This window comes from Tachypleus tridentatus, chromosome 10, assembly GCF_004210375.1.
Source record: "Tachypleus tridentatus isolate NWPU-2018 chromosome 10, ASM421037v1, whole genome shotgun sequence".
In the NCBI taxonomy this organism is placed as follows: domain Eukaryota; kingdom Metazoa; phylum Arthropoda; class Merostomata; order Xiphosura; family Limulidae; genus Tachypleus; species Tachypleus tridentatus.
Window position 1 is genome coordinate 5,576,823 of NC_134834.1, and position 24,032 is coordinate 5,600,854.

The 24,032-nt window shown below is 31.6% G+C and overlaps 1 protein-coding gene across 2 annotated transcripts in view; it reads right to left on the reverse strand.

Moving 5' to 3' along the window:
* The window catches only part of LOC143228683 (barH-like 1 homeobox protein), a 56,592-nt gene extending 42,956 nt beyond the window's left edge, over positions 1-13,636 (reverse strand). Inside the window, exons 1-2 of one of the 2 annotated variants that reach the window (XM_076459944.1) lie at positions 12,968-13,103; positions 10,454-10,614 (exon numbers count right to left, since the gene is read on the reverse strand). In XM_076459944.1, coding sequence (XP_076316059.1) covers positions 10,454-10,484 — 31 coding nt within the window. In that variant the 5' untranslated portion in view covers positions 10,485-10,614; positions 12,968-13,103. Of the gene's footprint in view, positions 1-10,453; positions 10,615-12,967 lie in introns of both variants that reach the window. The other variant, XM_076459943.1, reaches the window with a different exon arrangement.
* Between the last annotated feature and the right edge of the window lie 10,396 nt (positions 13,637-24,032).

Here is a 24,032-nt window from a genome sequence, read left to right on the forward strand (position 1 = left end):
AATATATAAAGGAAAGATACATATTGTTAAATTTTAACAATAATGTAAACCAAAAATTCATACAGTCAAGCTACAACAATTACATGAACGAATGATTCCGACTCTTAAGTTAAGAATTATATAAATCAGTTATTACTATTGTTAAGGTACAACAATTGCATGAACAAATGATTCGTATTTTTAAACTGCAACAATTATATAAACTAAAAATTCATATTTTTAAGCCACAACAATAATATAAACCAACGTTTATAATTTTAAACTACAACAATTGTATAAGCCAAATATTCGTATTCTTAAGTTAAAACAATTATATAAACCAAATATTCGTATTCTTAAGTTACAACAATTATATAAACCAAATATTCGTATTCTTAAGTTAAAACAATTATATAAACCAAATATTCGTATTCATAAGTTAAAACAATTATATAAACCAAATATTCGTATTCTTAAGTTAAAACAATTATATAAACCAAATATTCGTATTCTTAAGTTACAACAATTATATAAACCAAATATTCGTATTCTTAAGTTAAAACAATTATATAAACCAAATATTCGTATTCATAAGTTAAAACAATTATATAAACCAAATATTCGTATTCTTAAGTTAAAACAATTATATAAACCAAATATTCATATTTTCCAACTACTAAATTATATAAACCAAATATTCATACTATTAAACTACTACAATTATATAAACCAAAGATTCATATTATTAAACTACTACAATTATATAATCCAATGATTCGTATTGTTATGTTACAACAATTATATAAACCAATCATTCGTACTGGTACCTTACAACAATTATATAAACCAATCATTCGTACTGGTACCTTACAACAATTATATAAATCAAAGATTCATATACTTAAGTTAAAGCAATTATATAAATTAAAGATTCATACTGTCAAGTTACAACAATTACATAAACCAATGATTCGTATTTTAAAACTACAACAATTATATAAACCAATGATTCATATTGTTAAGTTGCAACAGTTATATAAAGCAAAGATTCATATTGTTAAATTACAACAATCATATAAAACAAAGATTCATATTATTAAGTTATAACAATTATATAAACCAAAAATTCATATTGTTAAGTTGCAACAATTATATAAACCAAAGATTCATACTGTTCAGTTATAACAATTATATAAACCAAAAATTCATATTGTTAAGTTGCAACAATTATATAAACCAAAAATACATATAATTAAGTTAGAACAATTATATAAATCAAAGATTCATACTGTTCAGTTATAACAATTATATAAACCAATGATTCGTACTGTTAACTTACAACAGTATTATAAATAAATGATTCGTATTTTAGGGTTACAACAGTTATAAAAACTAATTATTATTATTCTTAAGTTACAACATTTATATAAGCCAAAGATTTATACTGTTAAGTTACAACAACTATGTAAACAAATGGTTCGTATTTTAAAACTACAACAATTATATAAACCAATGATTCATATTGTTAAGTTGCAACAATTATATAAAGCAAAGATTCATATTGTTAAGTTACAACAATCATATAAAGCAAATATTCATATTATTAAGTTATAACAATTATATAAACCAAAAATTCATATTGTTAAGTTACAACAATTATATAAACCAAAAATTCATATCGTTAAGTTACAACAATTATATAAACCAATTATTGGTATTGTTAAATTACAACAATTATGTAAACCAAAAATTCATATCGTTAAGCTACAACAATTATATAAACCAATTATTGGTATTGTTAAATTACAACAATTATGTAAACCAAAAGGGCCCGGCATGGCCAAGCGCGTAAGGCGTGCGACTCGTAATCCGAGGGTCGCGGGTTTGTGCCCGCGTCGCGCCAAACATGCTCGCCCTCCCAGCCGTGGGGGCGTTATAATGTGACGGTAAATCCCACTATTCGTTGGTAAGAGAGTAGCCCAAGAGTTGGTGGTGGGTGGTGATGACTAGCTGCCTTCCCTCTAGTCTTACACTAATAAATTAGGGACGGTTCGGTGCAGTGGGCGAACAACCTACTCACTTAAATACCTGTTGAAGAATCCGCAAGATTGCGGCCCTATGTTCCTTGATGGAATCTAATGGTGAATGAATGATGAATGTAGCTACAGCAATTATATAATCATTATATAATAATGATTCGTATTGTTAAGTTACAATAATTATATAAACGAATGCTTCGTATCTTAAAGCTTCAACAATAAACCAAATTTCATAATTTTTAACTGCAACACTGCACAACAATATTTTTGAAAAGTTTTTGCTCATAGTACCTGGTGGGTATGCACAAATATAGTTCTGGTTTTGCTTCATCACGTAGGAACTCTGAGAAATAGACAGTTAACTGTTTATCGGCAATAACGTATTTAATTGCGTTTATGTTTCTAATACGCTAGTAAGTTCAACATAATTAAAAGTGTTTTGCTCCTGATTTTCGTTTGTATTAAATATCCGGTGCATCACGTTGCAGTGTCCAACAGTAGTCAGCAAGCATTGACGAATTCCAGTTGTCCTGATGTCGTTTTTCCATTTTAGTAATGTCCTGGTAAAACTGAAGATTTCGATGAAACGGTACTTGATGGTCAAATTTGGATATGATTTTCGTGATCAGCAGCCAAAAATCTATAAGGAACACCCAACAGTGTTCAAGAAGCAAAACCTTTGTTGTGCAGTGTTATATAAGCCAAAGATTCGTATTGGTAAGTTACAACAATAATATAAACCAATTATTTGTATTTTTAAGGTAGAACAATTATATAAACTAATTATTCGTATTTTTAAGGTAGAACAATTATATAAATTAATGATTCATATTAATGAACTACAACAACAATGTAAACCAATTATTCGTATTCTTAGGTTACAATAATTATATAAAGCTATATTCCTAACTTACAACAATTATGTAAACCAATTATTCGTATTCTTAGGTTACAATAATTATATAAAGCTATATTCTAACTTACAACAATTATGTAAACCAATCATTCGTTATGTTAAGCTATAACAATTATATAAACAAATGACGAAATGCTTAAGACTTTCGAAATGTCTTCCTCTACAGTTGTGTCTCCACATCAAGCAGTTGCCGTCCATTCCACTAAGTTTCATTCATTATATAAATCAGTTATTCGTATTGTAGAGATACAACAATTACGTATATGGATGATTCGTATTTTTAAGCTACAACAATTATATAAATGAATGATTCATATTGTTAAGCTTCAACAATTGTATAAGCCAAAGATTTATATTGTTGAGCTACAACAATTATGTAAACGAATGATTCGTATTGTTAGGCTTCAACATTTATATAAACGAATTTTTAAGTTGCAACAATTATATCATTGCTTTAACTGGTTTGAGTTTTGATCAACCTCACATATAACTGCATCAGTTTTAAGTACATTTACGATGTCACTTTTCAATTCTTCATAATGTTGTGTTACAATAACTATAACACAACTGTAACTGGTTAATGACAGTTTCTAATGATTTATAACATTCACGTCGTACTTTAATCGACTGAGACAGTATCTAGTTGTAAATAACGCGTAGTTGGAGAGTGCATGAAACAATTACAGCTTGTGAATGGATAATCTAATGATGACACGTTAAATATTATATACTAGCTTATGGAAGAAACTTTTTATCGGTAAAAGCATTTGCTGGGAGTTATGAAAAATATATTTACTGATGCAAAATAATTATTTTATCTATTTTCGTGTTGAAGTAGATAAAAACCGCTCTTTTCACTGGATCTATGAAGCATAGAGTGAAATAATCCATCACCTCAAGCATAAATATTATCCGTGGTAACACAAATAACAAGTTTAACGATCGTTTCTTCGTTTTAAGAAAGCACAATGAGCTGCTTCAATTGTTTTAATACAAACTTCTCCGTTAGTCCAATGCAGTGAAATAATTATGAGAGATAACATGTTTTTTTATTGAATTCGGAGGCGGAGAGGAAGGAAACAGAGAAATGAGGAAGAGAAACAGGTTGAAGAAGAATTATAACAGGGGGGGTCTAGTTGAGGGTGAAGAGATAAACAGAAGATTAAGAGAAGGAGAGAGGATGGCAGAAGCGACAGAAGTATGAATATGAAAGAAGGAAGAATTACTGGAGGGAAGAAAGAGTAAAGACTAGAGGTATGAGGGAAGTGGGTGGAGTTCCCGCCTAAGGACTAGAAACTTCAGTCCACACTATATAATTACACTTTTTAATATGAAGAAAACTGAAGTATGGTAGAAAAAAAACACAAAGTTGTCTGTCTTTTCTTTACGTGAAACACTGATGTTCTGAGGACAAAATTCCTACTGCAAGCACACTCACAAACTTGCAAAATACAACATAAGTTAAAGTAAAATAACAACCAAAACACATCTTAGCTTATGATAAATAATTTAAACAAAACAATAATATCCATAATGTCTTTATTTCAAATTTTGTTGTATTTGGTAGAAAGACTTAACAAATTACTTTCTTAGCTTTAATAAAATTATCAATTTTACACTGTCATCCATAAGACATGTGCTGGGCAACGGTCAGTTGCAAACTCTTTTTATTAACGCAAATATGACCTAAGAAGGTCGAAACTTTGTTCTCTGCTTTATTTTGGTAAATGAGTTAATACCCATACCAGCCGTCCTGAGGTGCATGTCAAATAAATCGTTTTAATCGAGAGATTTTCCAGTTTCATATTCAATAGACGAAACAGCCAGTCCGGTTAAGCGCTGCTCATTCATTACGAGAGTGAAGTCAATATTTTAATTACTATATAATACTAAATAGCGAGTCATTACTAAAGACTAAAGAGTGAAGTCAATAACTTATTACCATATAATACTGCATACAGCAAGTCATTACTAATGACTAAAGAGTGAAGTAAGTAACTTATTACCATATCATACTACACAAAACAAGTCATTACTAAAGACTAAAGAGTGAAGTCAGTAACTTATTACCATATAATACTACACACAACAAGTCATTACTAAAGACTAAAGAGTGAATTCAATAACTTATTACCATATAATACTACACACAACAAGTCATTACTAAAGACTAAAGAGTGAAGTCAATATTTTAATTACTATATAATACTAAATAACGAGTCATTACTAAAGACTAAAGAGTGAAGTCAATATTTTAATTACTATATGATACTAAATAGCGAGTCATTACTAAAGCCTAAAGAGTGACGTCAATATTTTTATTACTATATAATACTAAATAGCGAGTCATTACTAAAACTAAAGAGTGAAGTCAATATTTTAATTACTATATAATACTAAATAGCGAGTCATTACTAAAAACTAAACAGTGAGGTCAGTAACTTATTACCATACAATACTGCATACAGCAAGTCATTTCTAAAGACTAAAGAGTGAAGTCAGTAACTTATTACCATATCATACTACACAGAACAAGTCATTACTAAAGACTAAAGAGTGAAGTCAGTAACTTACTACCATATCATACTACACACAACAAGTCATTACTAAAGACTAAAAAGTGAAGTCAATAACTTATTACCATATCATACTACACAGAGCAAGTAATTACTAAAGACTAAATAGTGAAGTCAGTAACTTATTACCATATAATACTACATACATCAAGTCATTACTAAAGACTAAAGAGTGAAGTCAGTAACTTATTACCATATCATACTACACACAACAAGTCATTACTAAAGACTAAAGAGTAAAGTCAATAACTTATTACCATATCATACTACACACAACAAGTCATTACTAAAGACTAAAGAGTGAAGTCAATAACTTATTACCATATCATACTACACAGAGCAAGTCATTACTAAAGACTACAGAGTGAAGTCAGTAACTTATTACCATATAATACTACACACAGCAAGTCATTACTAAAGACTAAAGAGTGAAGTCAATAACTTATTACCATATCATACTACACAGAGCAAGTCATTACTAAAGACTAAAGAGTGAAGTCAATAACTTATTACCATATCATACTACACACAACAAGTCATTACTAAAGACTAAAGAGTGAAGTCAATAACTTATTACCATATCATACTACACAGAGCAAGTCATTACTAAAGACTACAGAGTGAAGTCAGTAACTTATTACCATATAATACTACACACAACAAGTCATTACTAAAGACTAAAGAGTGAAGTCAGTAACTTATTACCATATAATACTACACACAACAAGTCATTACTAAAGACTAAAGAGTGAATTTAATAACTTATTACCATATAATACAACACACAGCAAGTCGTTACTAAAGACTAAAGAGTGAAGTCAATAACTTATTACCATATAATACTACACACAACAAGTCATTACCAAAGACTAAAGAGTGAAGTCAGTAACTTATTACCATATAATACTACATACAGCAAATCATTACTAAAGACTAAAGAGTGAAGTCAATATTTTAATTACTATATAATACTAAATAACGAGTCATTACTAAAGACTAAAGAGTGAAGTCAATATTTTAATTACTATATAATACTAAATAGCGAGTCATTACTAAAAACTAAAGAGTGAGGTCAGTAACTTATTACCATACAATACTACATACAACAAGTCATTACTAAAGACTAAAAAGTGAAGTCAATAACTTATTACCATATCATACTACACAGAGCAAGTCATTACTAAAGACTAAAGAGTGAAGTCAGTAACTTATTACCATATCATACTACACACAACAAGTCATTACTAAAGACTAAAGAGTAAAGTCAATAACTTATTACCATATCATACTACACACAACAAGTCATTACTAAAGACTAAAGAGTGAAGTCAATAACTTATTACCATATCATACTACACAGAGCAAGTCATTACTAAAGACTACAGAGTAAAGTCAGTAACTTATTACCATATAATACTACACACAACAAGTCATTACTAAAGACTAAAGAGTGAAGTCAGTAACTTATTACCATATAATACTACACACAACAAGTCATTACTAAAGACTAAAGAGTGAATTTAATAACTTATTACCATATAATACAACACACAGCAAGTCGTTACTAAAGACTAAAGAGTGAAGTCAATAACTTATTACCATATAATACTACACACAACAAGTCATTACTAAAGACTAAAGAGTGAAGTCAGTAACTTATTACCATATAAAACTACATACAGCAAATCATTACTAAAGACTAAAGAGTGAAGTCAATATTTTAATTACTATATAATACTAAATAACGAGTCATTACTAAAGACTAAAGAGTGAAGTCAATATTTTAATTACTATATGATACTAAATAGCGAATCATTACTAAAGACTAAAGACTGAAGTCAATATTTTAATTACTATATGATACTAAATAGCGAGTCATTACTAAAGCCTAAAGAGAGACGTCAATATTTTTATTACTATATAATACTAAATAGCGAGTCATTACTAAAGACTAAAGAGTGAAGTCAATATTTTAATTACTATATAATACTAAATAGCGAGTCATTACTAAAAACTAAAGAGTGAGGTCAGTAACTTATTACCATACAATACTACATACAACAAGTCATTACTAAAGACTAAAGAGTGAAGTCAGTAACTTATTACCATATAATACTACATACAGAAAGTCATTACTAAAGACTAAAGAGTGAAGTCAGTAACTTATTACCATATAATACTACACACAACAAGTCATTACTAAAGACTAAAGAGTGAAGTCAATAACTTATTACCATATCATACTACACAGAGCAAGTCATTACTAAAGACTACAGAGTGAAGTCAGTAACTTATTACCATATAATACAACACACAGCAAGTCGTTACTAAAGACTAAAGAGTGAAGTCAATAACTTATTACCATATAATACTACACACAACAAGTCATTACTAAAGACTAAATAGTAAGTCAGTAACTTATTACCATATAATACTACATACAGCAAGTCATTACTAAAGACTAAAGAGTAAAGTCAATAACTTATTACCATATCATACTACACACAACAAGTCATTACTAAAGACTAAAGAGTGAAGTCAATAACTTATTACCATATCATACTACACAGAGCAAGTCATTACTAAAGACTACAGAGTAAAGTCAGTAACTTATTACCATATAATACTACACACAACAAGTCATTACTAAAGACTAAAGAGTGAAGTCAATAACTTATTACCATATCATACTACACACAACAAGTCATTACTAAAGACTAAAGAGTGAAGTCAATAACTTATTACCATATCATACTACACAGAGCAAGTCATTACTAAAGACTACAGAGTGAAGTCAGTAACTTATTACCATATAATACTACACACAACAAGTCATTACTAAAGACTAAAGAGTGAAGTCAGTAACTTATTACCATATAAAACTACATACAGCAAATCATTACTAAAGACTAAAGAGTGAAGTCAATATTTTAATTACTATATAATACTAAATAACGAGTCATTACTAAAGACTAAAGAGTGAAGTCAATATTTTAATTACTATATGATACTAAATAGCGAATCATTACTAAAGACTAAAGACTGAAGTCAATATTTTAATTACTATATGATACTAAATAGCGAGTCATTACTAAAGCCTAAAGAGAGACGTCAATATTTTTATTACTATATAATACTAAATAGCGAGTCATTACTAAAGACTAAAGAGTGAAGTCAATATTTTAATTACTATATAATACTAAATAGCGAGTCATTACTAAAAACTAAAGAGTGAGGTCAGTAACTTATTACCATACAATACTACATACAACAAGTCATTACTAAAGACTAAAGAGTGAAGTCAGTAACTTATTACCATATAATACTACATACAGAAAGTCATTACTAAAGACTAAAGAGTGAAGTCAATAACTTATTACCATATAATACTACACACAACAAGTCATTACTAAAGACTAAATAGTGAAGTCAGTAACTTATTACCATATAATACTACATACAGCAAGTCATTACTAAAGACTAAAGAGTGAAGTCAGTAACTTATTACCATATCATACTACACACAACACGTCATTACTAAAGACTAAAGAGTGAATTCAATAACTTATTACCATATCATACTACACAGAACAAGTCATTACTAAAGACTAAAGAGTGAAGTCAGTAACTAATTACCATATCACACTACACACAACAAGTCATTACTAAAGACTAAAGAGTGAAGTCAATAACATATTACCATATCATACTACACACAACAAGTCATTACTAAAGACTAAAGAGTGAAGTCAGTAACTTATTACTATATCATACTACACAGAACAAGTCATTACTAAAGACTAAAGAGTGAAGTCAGTAACTAATTACCATATCACACTACACACAACAAGTCATTACTAAAGACTAAAGAGTGAAGTCAGTAACTTATTACCATATCATACTACACAGAACAAGTCATTACTAAAGACTAAAGAGTGAAGTCAGTAACTAATTACCATATCACACTACACACAACAAGTCATTACTAAAGACTAAAGAGTGAAGTCAGTAACTTATTACCATATCATACTACACAGAACAAGTCATTACTAAAGACTAAAGAGTGAAGTCAATAATTTATTACCATATAATACTACACACAGCAAGTTATTACTAAAGACTAAAGAGTGAAGTCAATAACTTATTACCATATCATACTACACACAACAAGTCATTACTAAAGACTAAAGAGTGAAGTCAATAACTTATTACCATATCACACTACACACAACAAGTCATTACTAAAGACTAAAGAGTGAAGTCAATAACTTATTACCATATCATACTACACACAAAAAGTCATTACTAAAGACTAAAGAGTGAAGTCAGTAACTTATTACCATATAATACTACACAGAACAAGTCATTACTAAAGACTAAAGAGTGAAGTCAATAACTTATTACCATATCATACTACACAGAACAAGTCATTACTAAAGACTAAAGAGTGAAATCAATAACATATTACCATATCATACTACAAACAACAAGTCATTACTAAAGACTAAAGAGTGAAGTCAATAACTTATTACCATATAATACTACACACAGCAAGTCATTACTAAAGACTAAAGAGTGAAGTCAATAACTTATTACCATATCATACTACACAGAGCAAATTGCCGTACTTAACACGGATGATAATTTCAAATGGTAAGGTTTTATTTGCCTCCAGTCTAGTAATTTACCAAATAAAAAACTAAGAGCTCAGTCTATGCACAACTTCCGGCTATGCTTTGGGCAACTACCCTGGAGCACTACACTAACTAAGGCTCTGACCTTTTTATGCACATAATGGGCTTAGCAACTAAGCCAGAGATGCCTATAGTTTAGCTATGGCCATTCTTAATTTTGAACAGCGTACAAGAGTGAAGGCAATTAGTAGGCAGCACCCGCCGCCTGAAGTGATTATTCTTAACCGAATAAAAAAACTGAATATTTACGTTGATATCTCAGACACAACTGAATGTTCATAATCTTCAGATCTCTTGTCCAATCCGACACCTTTGGTCCCCATAATTGAAATTGATAAAAACAAGGCGGTTACCCGATCAAACAGGCTGCTTCAGTTCACCTCCACATCATTATTAATAATGTTCTTTACCTTTAAAATACACAAACATCGATTAAAATTACAAAAACGTGGTCACTACAACACTATACTATGCATTTATTGTGTTACTCAAGCTGTTTACTGCGAAATTATAAAATAGAGTAAAACTCGATACATGTGGTAAATAATAGAAACCAACCAAGAGGTAAAAAATATTTGAAATTCAACTCTACACCAGGGAAGGTTTGATTTCAGAACAGACAATTTGTGATCACTTTCCTTTATAATCCTGGAAAACAAAACTGACTTACAAGTTCAAATACTGCGTGAAAACATTGCTTTCAAACTTGACGAATCAGAACTTCATTAACTGACTGTTTCACGCAAAACTCATTAACTGACTTGGAATATTTTACAAATGCATAAAACCTTTCTCAATCCTGAATGTTTCACCCAAAATTTATTAATTGACTTGAGATATTTCAGATATAGGTAAAACGTTTCTCAACTCGTTAACTACTTCACCAAAAATGTATTAATGGACTTGGAATATTCCAGAAATACATAAAATCTCAAAGTTCTATTCCTGTGGTGTTAGCTTGTAATTTAAGCATTATGCAGAATAATTGTATTCTGTAATAAGTGTTTTAATAAGTGAAATACATATTTTATTTACAAGTAAACAGTAAACGTTTCACTGCTAGCTGCTAAAACCACTATCACTCTACACATTACACAAGAGTTAAAATATTTTTACGGGTTTTGAGTCCGGTTAACTTCACTATACCTCCCAGTGGCACAGCGATATGTCTGTGAGCTTACAACACTAAAAACTAGGTTTCGATACAATAGGGAGTAACTTAACTTCAGGTTACTATATGATGAAGTAAAACGAGGTGAAAACTCTACAGATTTATTTAATGTAGTTCACATTAGAAAATGTAGTCAATCAAATAATGCGCTGGTTCTTTACGTCACACATTTTACTTTCAACTTTAACTCTGGTGAAAAATAAAATAAATATTTAGTATATATATGAATATATATATATATATGAATATTTTATTTGGATTTGCTTCGGTGAACAATACCATTTTAAATTTTCTTGTGCGTTAACGTTTCAAGTTTCACTCTTAATGTTACAGTTTAGTTTTATAGAGACACACATATATATATATACAGACACAAGTACACATACATATATATATATACACACGAGTACACACACATACATACATATATAAACATATATACAGACACAAGTACACATACATATATATATTCCCATATCTTATTAATAATGATATGCTAACAGTGCTTCATATAACTATTTATCTGTTAAACAGTGTTTGTTTCATCTTCCACAATGTGCATAATCTGTAGAAACAACGTTATTATCTGTTAAATTTTTTATTCTACCTCATATAACGTAAATGTTCTTCGGAAACAATGTAAGCTACGGGTTATTACAGTTGACACGTTTTGTAGAATCGCCTGACTTATCTGTAGGGCTTGTTCATAATCGTCTGCTATAACACAAACTTTCTGAAGAGAAATCGCAAGTTGTGTTTTAATTTGTACATTCTCTTCTTATAATGTACTATTAGTATAAAAAATAACTTATAGAATAACTGCGAACCACTTACAACATGAAGGTTATTTAAACTATAAGGTATAGAATAACTCTGAACCACCTGCTACATAAAGGTTATATAAACTATAAGGTATAGAATAACTCTGAACCACTTACTACATGAAGGTTATTTTATCTATAAGGTACAGAATAACACTGAACCACTTACTACATGAAGGTTATTTTATCTATAAGGTACAGAATAACTGTGAGCCTCTTATTACGTGAAGGTTATTTTATCTATAAGGTACAGAATAACTGTGAACATCTTATTACGTGAAGGTTATTTTATCTATAAGGTACAGAATAACTGTGAACCTCTTGTTACGTGAAGGTTATTTTATCTATAAGGTACAGAATAACTGCGAACATCTTACTACGTGAAGGTTATTTTGTTATACATGAAGCAATATTTTAGTTTGGCTAGCACCAAATATATTTTAATTTTAATATCACAATAACTTTATTCTAGCTGGATTCACCCTCTCTATTTTACTTTAATGAGCACGGAAACCATATTTGAACTTGATCTGACATCTTATAAATGACAACAGGAAGAAAAAGAAACAATAATGTTCTCTGTTTTTAAAAGAACGTATCGAACTACAACTAAACACGTTTCTATCCCGATATGCCTTTATAAAGAATCTTTATAGTGTAGTAATTTTTCTCATTGAATGTTTGTTAGAGAGTTTCACTATATCTGAGGTTCCAGTGTTAATCTACATGTTCCTTCACAGCATTTAAAGATTTGAAAATGTGTAGATTCACCTTTCTTCATCACTGATTGGAGAACTTTCTCTTCTGACTTCTCGGAACTCGACTGGGCCGTCATGTCTGGTGCTTGTGCAGCGTGGCCAAGGATGTCGCGTATTAAGAACGAAGTTGTAGGAACGCAAGGATCGTGGTGAGAACCGGCCACTTTCGGCGAATCGTTTTCCAATGAACGAGGAGAGAAGTGGCCGACGGTCTCCCTAGTTGCAAGGTTATCGGGCTTCTCGATGAGCGTTGGACTACTGCTCGTTGATTCGAAGCCCTGAGAAAACATTGCCACGAGTAGTAAAAGGCTTCCTAGACTACACCATCTAAACCATTACTAAATCGATTGTTACTAAACTGCATAATAAAGACAGAAGTCCTCTATAAAAACTTTAAGTACATTTTTCTGCGTAAAATATAAATATTACCGAATATTTCAAAAACTGTCGTAATATACCTTAAGCCTAATATTAAAGCATCACAAAAATTTCACTTTGGTTTAAAGTCTTAGTTCTTGCTTATTACCGGAAGACTAATATCGAATGCTTTAAGTCTGGTGGGACTACTCTAGCGTGTCGCCGGGCTAAGTGAAAAGTAAACAGAGCATTTAGCACAGATTGGATAACTTAACAGCCATTCCTGACATGGTGACTTAAGGTATGGCTTTGTGGCTTTGGTTGCGGGTCGAGCAGGGCCTGGGGGTGTGGCTCGGTTTCAGCTTATACCAATAAGATCATTGGTTATATCACCGTGGTCTGGAAAGGGTGTCTCGTGATTGGCTCTACGGTCGATAACTGTAAGAAGAATGTGCTGTGCAATGGAGGCGGCATACAGGGATTTTCATATACATTGTATAAAACGTTATGTGAGGTGTTGCAACAGGTGTTAGTACTATTACCGTTGGCTTTATTTAAGGTACGTAATGTGACAAGTTTCTTATACACTGTGTAACATTAAATTAATCACCTGACGTCACAGAAGCTCTCTTTTGGTCGTACAACTTTTATTTTTATGTTATTGTTTGTTTAAAGTGAAGAAAAATAAAATAAAAGATTGCATTTAGGGTATTAACAGAGAAAATCTTACTAAACCAGTTTTGATTACGTTTTAATCTTCTCTAGCAATTGGAAAAAGATAATTCAATCATCGATTATCAGGAAGTTATATCGATTTTAGAAAATTCCATTTCTCAATAAAAACCATGTAAACAGTCAAATCGAAAGAATTTTATATAAACTTTGTACGATGAATGAAGTTCATTTGATTTTATGATTGCGCTCAATAAGCATTAGGACACTTCCTTATCATTTTGAATTTTTAGAGAACTCTCGTGTTTAGACTTTTGATAGAAGTTACACTACTTCGTAATGAAAAACCGGAATCGTAAAAACGACACCCACTAAAGTTAAAAGTTATATCTTTCGGTTTATGTGAGACCTATAACAGAAGCTAATTTTTTAAATCATTATTGGTTCATTACCTGAAATTTACCAAAGTATGTTAAAGCTCTTGGACCGTTTTTCACAAATGTTAACATTTTTTTAAATTCAAATCGATATTTCTTTAATTTCAAAAAGTAGACTCAACAAATATTCCTCTCTTGATATATTCAACAAATATTCCTCTCTTGATATATTCAACAAATATGTTAATAAAGTGAAGAAACCTGACCTCAGGACTTCAAAAATACGCGTTTTTAACATTCTTATATTAAATAATACAAAACCAAGAAGTTTTGGAAGTACTATGAAAGTTTCTATCAAATGTACGAGCTCGTGCTGTTCCAAATAAGTCTAGTCCTAAGCAAGAAAGAGAATACATGCTTCTGTTTGTCGATTTGTTTCCTTATTTTATGAAAATATTCTCGATAAAAAAACCCCTTCCTTTGTATACTTGTCATCAGAACTACAAATCCTAAAAGTAAGCATAATGTATTTCAAATAAATAGTGAAGTCGGTAGTGTATAGATTTCTGTAAAAAAACAACGTTTTTCTCATAATAGGTGGCATAGAATAGACGTTTGTAGAAAGTAGATATTACATACAGAGTAGTTGGTAGAGTATAGACAATACAGTGAGTAATAAGTAGTGAGGTGTAATTATGTCATACAATTATGGATATTTAGGGATGAAACAACATCAAAAGTGATATATAGTGGAGCGAGAACTATCCATAATTGTATGAATAACGTATTTAAATGAAGCTGTACTTGGATGGCATAAGTGTAGTTTCAGCATAGCATTAAATTTTAGTTAAGGATAATAGATATGGAAAAAATACTGAATACTTTTGATCTTAATATCATCTTTCTTTTATTAGCAACAATGAAGTTTTGTTTTTTTCTTTCCTGGGTGACTAGATAAATGACTAGACAGTCATTTATGTAAATAATAATTTTCAAGTTGAGTACCAGCTATAAGTTTTGGTCTCGAACAAGCTCGTCCATGAAGGTTACTGAGCTTAGTGCAGTTTGATCACAAGTTAGTCGAAACAGAATTTCTGGAAACAGATATCAGAAGCAGAGCCAGAACATGAAGTTTATTATACTGAGATATTTACTTATGAGGCTTAACTTCCAAAAAAGATACGTATTTCAAAATGATAAACAGTTGTTTTTTTTTGGGGGGTGAACAATTTTTAGGAAAGGTGTATCGTAACAGAGGAGTTCTTTTCAAATGAATGTACCCCCTCAAAATTTGGTTTCGATACCCGTAGTGGGCACAGTACAGATAGCCAGTTTTTCTTAACTAATAAACAAAATAATTCGGACGGTAGCTGTATTTTTACATAAATTCAGTTTGACCACTATTCCATTACTTTAAGCTGTTTTGCTGCTCTGACTTTATACCAAGAACATATTTTAAACAGATAAAGTGTTTTATCAAAAACAAATCACTGAAATTCTCTCAAGATGAGTCCTCTGGTGCCCAGTTCATAAAAGTATCAAAGTTCAAGTATACCATTATAACGTTTAGAAGTTAAGTATCATTAGCTTATCGTACGGGAGCTAATGAAACGTTATAGACTTGTATAGATCGTCACGCTTACTTTGTTTTCTTAAGTTCAATTACATATGAAAACTTGCTGTAGAATGAATTGCACGTATCTAAATAATGTTTACAACCTTATATTTTAGACATCCAAATAAAATGTACGAAGTCTTTGATATGTTTATAAAAATAGAAGGATTTATACAAGAATTAATAAAAGTAACCAGTTTTACAGTGTTACAAAAACATTAAAACTGTTAGTAACTTATTTCACTTTGTTACAAACAAATGTCGTTTTCATTACATCTTTAGAGTAATGAATAGAAAGGTATAACAACTTTCACTCTTTTGAAGAATAAAAACGGAATGATATATGAAAAGTTTAGTAGCAGAAGGCTAATGTTTGTGTTACAAACATTAGAAACAAAAATATACTACAAACACTATCCAGAAACACGTTAGAAAGTAAAGACTCACACAGGCAGTGTTACGTAAAGATACATACGGTAGAAAATGAAACAAAACAACAGAGGTGTTAGAAAGAAAACTTACTACTTTCATATTATTTATATAACTGAATGAATACAAATAGCAGCATTTATACACTTCGCAGTTAAGACAGTCAAAGGACGTATAAATGGAAGGTACAGGCAGATATCAAAACGGATCCCAGATTTTGATAAACACGGACAAAATTACTCTGGAAGTTCAATATAGACTAAAAGATTATATATCTCAAAATAATAAAAACATCTAGTTCCATATTTCCTTTATATCAGTTGGTGTGGCGAATGATTATTGTTTTCACGTATTCAACGTAATAACTGTGGGTTCTTGGGTGTTTGTTTCTCTTGAATGTCTACGCAAAGCTACCCGCCTGCGCTAGACGTTTCTAATTTAGCAGCGTAAGACTAGAGAAAAGGCAGCTAGTCATCACCACCCACCGTCAACTCTTGGGATACAATTTTAAGAATGAATAGTGGGATTGACCCTATGGCTAAATGGACGAGTATGTTTGGTGTGACAGATTCGAACCCACAACCCTCAGCGTGCGAGTCGAGCGCCATAACCACATGATTATTGTTTACGGTTAAATTTAATTCAATTATGAGTAATGATTCATCTTTCTTATGTTGCTCTCTGGTTCTTTTCGGATTATTTCAACATTGTTTTCAGTAATAAAATGTTTGGTTTCTTTGAGAAGTTCTTTAAGATGCTGTTTGGTTTATTTGAGATGTCCTTTAAAATGTTCCTAATAATTACTGTTTTCAGTAATAATGTGTTGGGTTTCTTTGAGATATTCCTTAATCTGGTGTTCATTTCTCTCCTAGCTTTTCTGGTTGTCCCAGTTGGTTTAACAGTAAGATTTGGTGGTTAGAACACTAGTGAAAAAATCTCATAATTTTTGTTCGGATCATTCAAGTCTGATTAAAGAAAAATATGTGTGTCATAAACGACTTGACAGATAAAGATATTCACATATGTGTCGTAAACAACTTGACAGATAAAGATATTCACATATGTGTCATAAACGACTTAACAGATAAAGATACTCACATGTATGTCATAAACGACTTGACAGATAAAGATATTCACATGTGTGTCGTAAACGACTTGACAGATAAAGGTATTCACATGTGTGTTGTAAACGACTTGACAGATAAAGATATTCACATGTGTGTCATAAACGACTTGACAGATAAAGATATTCACATATGTGTCATAAACGTCTTGACAGATAAAGGTATTCACATGTGTGTTGTAAACGACTTGACAGATAAAGATATTCACATATGTGTCATAAACGACTTGACAGATAAAGATATTCACATGTGTGTCATAAACGACTTGGCAGATAAAGATATTCACATGTGTGTCATAAACGACTTGACAGATAAAGATATTCACATATGTGTCGTAAACAACTTGACAGATAAAGATATTCACATATGTGTCATAAACGACTTAACAGATAAAGATACTCACATGTATGTCATAAACGACTTGACAGATAAAGATATTCACATGTGTGTCGTAAACGACTTGACAGATAAAGGTATTCACATGTGTGTTGTAAACGACTTGACAGATAAAGATATTCACATGTGTGTCGTAAACGACTTGACAGATAAAGATATTCACATGTGTGTCATAAACGTCTTGACAGATAAAGATATTCACATATGTGTCGTAAACGACTTGACAGATAAAGATATTCACATATGTGTCGTAAACGACTTGACAGATAAAGATATTCACATATGTGTCATAAACGACTTGGTAGATAAAGATATTCACATGTGTGTCATAAACGACTTGACAGATAAAGATATTCACATATGTGTCATAAACGACTTGACAGATAAAGATATTCACATGTGTGTCATAAACGACTTGGCAGATAAAGATATTCACATGTGTGTCATAAACGACTTGACAGATAAAGATATTCACATGTGTGTCATAAACGACTTGACAGATAAAGATATTCACATGTGTGTCATAAACGACTTGACAGATAAAGATATTCACATATGTGTCATAAACGACTTGACAGATAAAGATATTCACATATGTGTCATAAACGACTTGACAGATAAAGATATTCACATATGTGTCATAAACGACTTGACAGATAAAGATATAAACATATGTGTCATATTCCAAACACCACATTTTATTGAACAAACAAAATTAATATTTTAAAACTTACTACAACTACAGGGATATCTTGTATGAACAGATTAAAATTATTATTATAACTGCTTATCGACCGAACTCATATTTTAGCTCACCCAGAAAATCCTATTTATGGTGAAATCGTAATTAGTATATAAAATTAACTATAACACATGCCTTGAAATCTGTCACATGAAAACGGATTAAAGCACATAAATTCTGTCGGATTGACATCTCAGACTTAGCATAGCAAATTTTTACAAAATCACACCCTAGTTTAGAAAAATGACGAAGAACCATATTTCAATGCGTTTTTCAGAGTCATGTTGTACTGTAACAACACAAATGACACGAAGTTAGGTACGCACCAGTAGGATTGGAGCGCCAGAACATCACGTGAGCGCTCTAATCACTTAGTAGCTACTGAGGCAGAATGTATGACAGACTTTCAAATAATCGGTCAATGAAATTGTTTTGACCTTCGTGTCTTGAACGCAATTGAGTTGTGGCATTAATTAAACAGTAAATAAGAAGTTTATTTAAGGGTAAAATTAACTGTGAAATATTGGTAGGTCATCTTACCGATTACACTTTCATGATTCTTCACTATGCATCCAAATGTCAATTCTTTCTTTGTTTATAGTAACCTGGTGAACTTAGAATTAAATACATTTTTTATTAATTCTCAGACTACATTAAATGTTTTAAAATGCAATATTTTAACAGTGAGCGTAAAAAGTTCATAACCTAAACAAATTTTGAATAATATCTCTCAAACTAGTATGTTAATAAAATCTAAAGAGTTTACACATTGTGTTCACGTTTAACACGTGGTTATCACTAAACAAAACAATATTCCTGAAACAAGATAGTTGAAAATAACCATAAGAGAAAACGAAATTGGATAATTAATAACAAAAAATGCTTACATAATCATATGCTCAGTGAATATGACACAGCAATATATTACAGTTTGTTTAAGATTATTAAACGACGAGGTATAAAAAGGTTCATTTACAAGAGACACTCAGCTGATTAATAGATTGAGGTCATAACACAATGGAAGAGTTTAACAATTAATATCTCCTTTGATGATAATGATGGATTAACGGAAACAGAGTTTGTAAAAATCTGTTGAAGTGTTGGTTAGTAATGATGGATTAAGCACAAGTAGCAACTCCTAATAAACCTCTGCCTTCTGCCATATTTGATGGCAACGACTAAAATGAAAACCTATAGTAATGTTTTTGAATTTTTTGAATTTCGCGCAAAACTACTCGAGGGCAATCTGCGCTAGCCGTCCCTAATTTAGTAGTGTAAGACAAGAGGGAAGGCAGCTAGTCATCACCACCCACCGCCAATTCTTGGGGTACTCTTTTACCAGGGAATAGTGGGATTGATCGTCACATTATAACGCCCCCACGGCTGGAAAGGTATTTTGGTGCGGCGGGGATTCGAACCCGCGACCCTCAGATTACGAGTCGCACGCCTTAACCCATATGGCCATGCCAGGCCAGTTTTGATAATAATAATAGAGAAGTTACTGACTTCCTTAATTCTTTCAGCGCAGAGCGATACATAAGACCTCAAGTTTTAGTGACCATCTTAACTTAATAATAAATACTCAGTAAGTTTTTGTATATGAATAACAAAAAACGAATTGTAATATCGAAAAGTATGGTAAAGAATTTTCAAACTTTGCGAGATGTCTTCCGAAGTTTGTAAGTTAGTTGTATTAAACCATATTTTTACTCCGTATTTTACGCGTTTTATGTGGTATCAGTGTTTATCTTCTATGAAACATCAGGGTTAGTTTATCTGTTGCATTATGAAACGTTTCTAATTTTATTTCGCATCATGTCATAACAGATGCGTAGCCTAACAAGTGTTTGGAAGTTTATTGTGTCTGGGTTACAAAGAGGTAAAAATAGCTTTGTGGCCTGTCAAACATGGCATGAGAAAAGTGTGATATATTTCGAAACACCTGGATCATTGGACTGGCACTTCCTTACGTACACTTGTCAGTCCAAGAGATAACAAACCGTCAGTGAACCTGACAAATGTGTTGCACTCACTTTTACTGACTTTCCTCCAAAACAAAGTATTGCTCCCACAGACTACCTGAATATTTCCACAATACAAATCAACACACTTGCTAAATCGGGCCTTCACGTTTGAGACGCCAGATGATAACTTCACGTTAATGAAAGCTGATCGATAAGTGTTGAAACAATACTTTTGTACTGAATAGCAGCCTTAATGAACAAGCGTTACTATAAAACCACATTCAGCAAATGAACGAAGAGAACAGCACAGCAGGTCAAATTAATTCTTGTAAAGGAGGTATTTCATTTACTTGTACAAATTAACAGTACAAACTTTCACTTGTACTCATGTGCACCTCGTTATAAATTAACATGGCACCAGCTTTACTTAGTGTAAATATTTTACAACGTTGATTTTCATATGTTAATGACTTCAATAGCGTTTAATAACGCATGAAATATTTAATATCTATATATATTTCGTTCATAGCAAGTTTGCATTCGTGACCATTCGACAGTAAAATGTCGTGTACAAATAATGATATAAAAGATATTATTTCACGAATGTTGTTAAAGGTGTAGAACTACAACACGGAGCAGAAAACTATAACAATAGAGTGGTTTTCACACTAACGAAATCTGAAAGCAATGTTCTTACAGGAAAGTGAAAATTATGGATACGAAAGAGAACCATCTGATCCAAAAAACACTGCGCTGAAGCTGAGAATAGCTCCTGATTCCGTTAAAAATGTCAAACATATATTTTAATGTGATATGCGCTCATAAGCTTTGAATTACACTTCGCAATCAATCATTTATTTCATTGAAAAGATGGTCAAAGACATTGATATACAATAATCAGCTTCATTGGAGTTCCAGTGGACTTTCTGTCTTTGACATTGTAGACTTTGGTCTTGGAGGCCGACATCCACAGTGAAAAACCTATGAAAATTTTGTCAAATATGTGGTTTAAATTGATTCGCTATCTCCCAGAGAAGTTTGTTATGGTGGACATCGTGAAGCTCGACAGTCATGCATGGACATTATCATTACAACGAACGCCATCTACTGGGGAGAAAGAAGCTTCAATTGTGACACGGAACCCGTTTTTAAAAAGTGCAATTAACATTAGTGTCAATATAAACTTACATTAACAAGTTAAAGTCTGAATTAACCGTTTTCTAAATAGAACATCAATTCTGTAATGTCCTTTAACCAGACAATAGTAATCCTGCCGTAACCTTAGTAATCCTATCGTGACCCCGATAATCCCGTCATAAAAAACAGTAAGTTTGATGATGATTTTGTTCCAACATTAAACTTTTTTGGTTATTTCATTAACTCAAATGGCCCGGCATGGCCAAGCGTGTTAAGGCGCGTTCGACCCGTAATCCGAGGGTCGCGGGTTCAAATCCTGGTCGCACCAAACATGCTCGCCCTTTCAGCCGTGGGGTCATTATAATGTGACGGTCAATCCCACTATTCGTTGGTAAAAGAGTAGACCAAATGTTGGCTGTGATGACTAGCTGCCTTCCCTCTAGTTTTACACTGCTAAATTAGAGACGGCTAGCGCAGATAGCCCTCGTGTAGCTTTGCGCGAAATTCAAAACAAACAAACAAATCATTAACTCAAAGATTCGAAAATTATGTTTCGATACTCGTGGTTGGCAGTATACACGTAGACCATTTTGTAGCTTTGTGCTAAATATTAAATAAACCAGTCCTATTTCTCTCTTTGTCAATCTACAACGTAGAGTCAGTCACTTGTAGTCTTTCCACTAAGCTAACGTATTAAATCAAAAATGGTATTTAGATTATTAAGGTTTTGACAGCTTAGTCTATTTCCACACGCTCTATGAATTCACTTTCTTCTATTTAGACGTAAGTTGGTTTCGACGTTGATAATAATATGTAAGACCAATATAAATGTTTGTTGTAAGTTATACGTTTTAATAATAAAATTTTATTATTGTATTCAAGCTGGTAAAGAGCCTTAAGGCTATGAAGATTCCAAATGTACTATTTTTCTAATAGTATGGGTATAACATTAATGGCTCTGGCTTTACGACTAACATTACCATTTGATAAGACTATCATCTGACAAACTTCCGGACTGAACACGAGGCCTTTTCCGGTGCCCATTGATTCGGGATGACCACAAAGAGCATCCATCCACGATTCAGCGGAGCATGCAGAGCACGTGCCTTTCCGTCAGGCTTTCTTCCAGGAGAATGCATAAAGCCCATTTGAAATCGACAGCTCCTAAATGTGCAGCATTTGGAGACTGTTGATTTGTCGAAAGGCAGCAATTAATTTTGGCTGAGCCGAGGGCTTTGAATCGTTTTACGTCCATTTAGAACCATTTGAGGCTGACGTCTTGTAGTGACAACCGAAACGCGATGCATTTAGAGCAGGCACGCCTCGCTTGGCGTCTCTATCAACATAAAAGCAGGGAAGTTAGAGTACTACAAAAAATAAAAAAACTAAAAACCAGTAGACCATGTATAACAAACTAGAAACTCTCATAGTTTCTTCCAAATTTCAACTTTTAAAACATAGGTCATGTACATGTATGTAAATACCAGCATTAAATATAAAATTAAAATTTTAAAAGTATTCAACTTATTTAATAAGGAACACAAGTGCGTATGTTTGTTTTTATAATCATATTTCTCAAAATTACCTTTTATGTTTCTCGTTAAACTACAAAGTGCAGAACCCTGTAAAATTTTATTAATCACTATAATAAAAATTGACACGAATCATAAGATAATAGCTCTTGCATTTAACACAATATTAACAACAGTAAAAAACAACAGTAATTTCTGCAGAGTAAACCAAATAGACACGAAATCGAGATTTAATAACAATCAAAACAAAGATAACAAACAAAACACAAAAAGTTTCAAGGATATACTTTCTAATGAAAGACGTTTTATCATGACATTGTATTAATGAAATGGTTTTATTTTCTTGCTGTATTAATACATGCACATAGCTCTTTTATATTATACTAAAACAGGCAGCTTTCTTCACATTATACTAGTGCATGTGGTTTTATTTTCTTGCTGTATTAATACATGCACATAGCTCTTTTATATTATACTAAAACAGGCAGCTTTCTTCACATTATACTAGTGCATGTGGTTTTATTTTCATGATGTCAGAAAGACATGTAAGTTCAATAAGTCTTCACACAAAGGGATAAAACCCCATAACCTAAGCGCTTTTGAAATATGGACCTTTCCTCTTCAGGGGCAAACACATAGTTTTAACCTTATATTATAACAATACGCACAGTTTTATCTACTTATTCCATTAATACCAGTGACTTCATCTTCATCTTGTACTAATACAACAGTC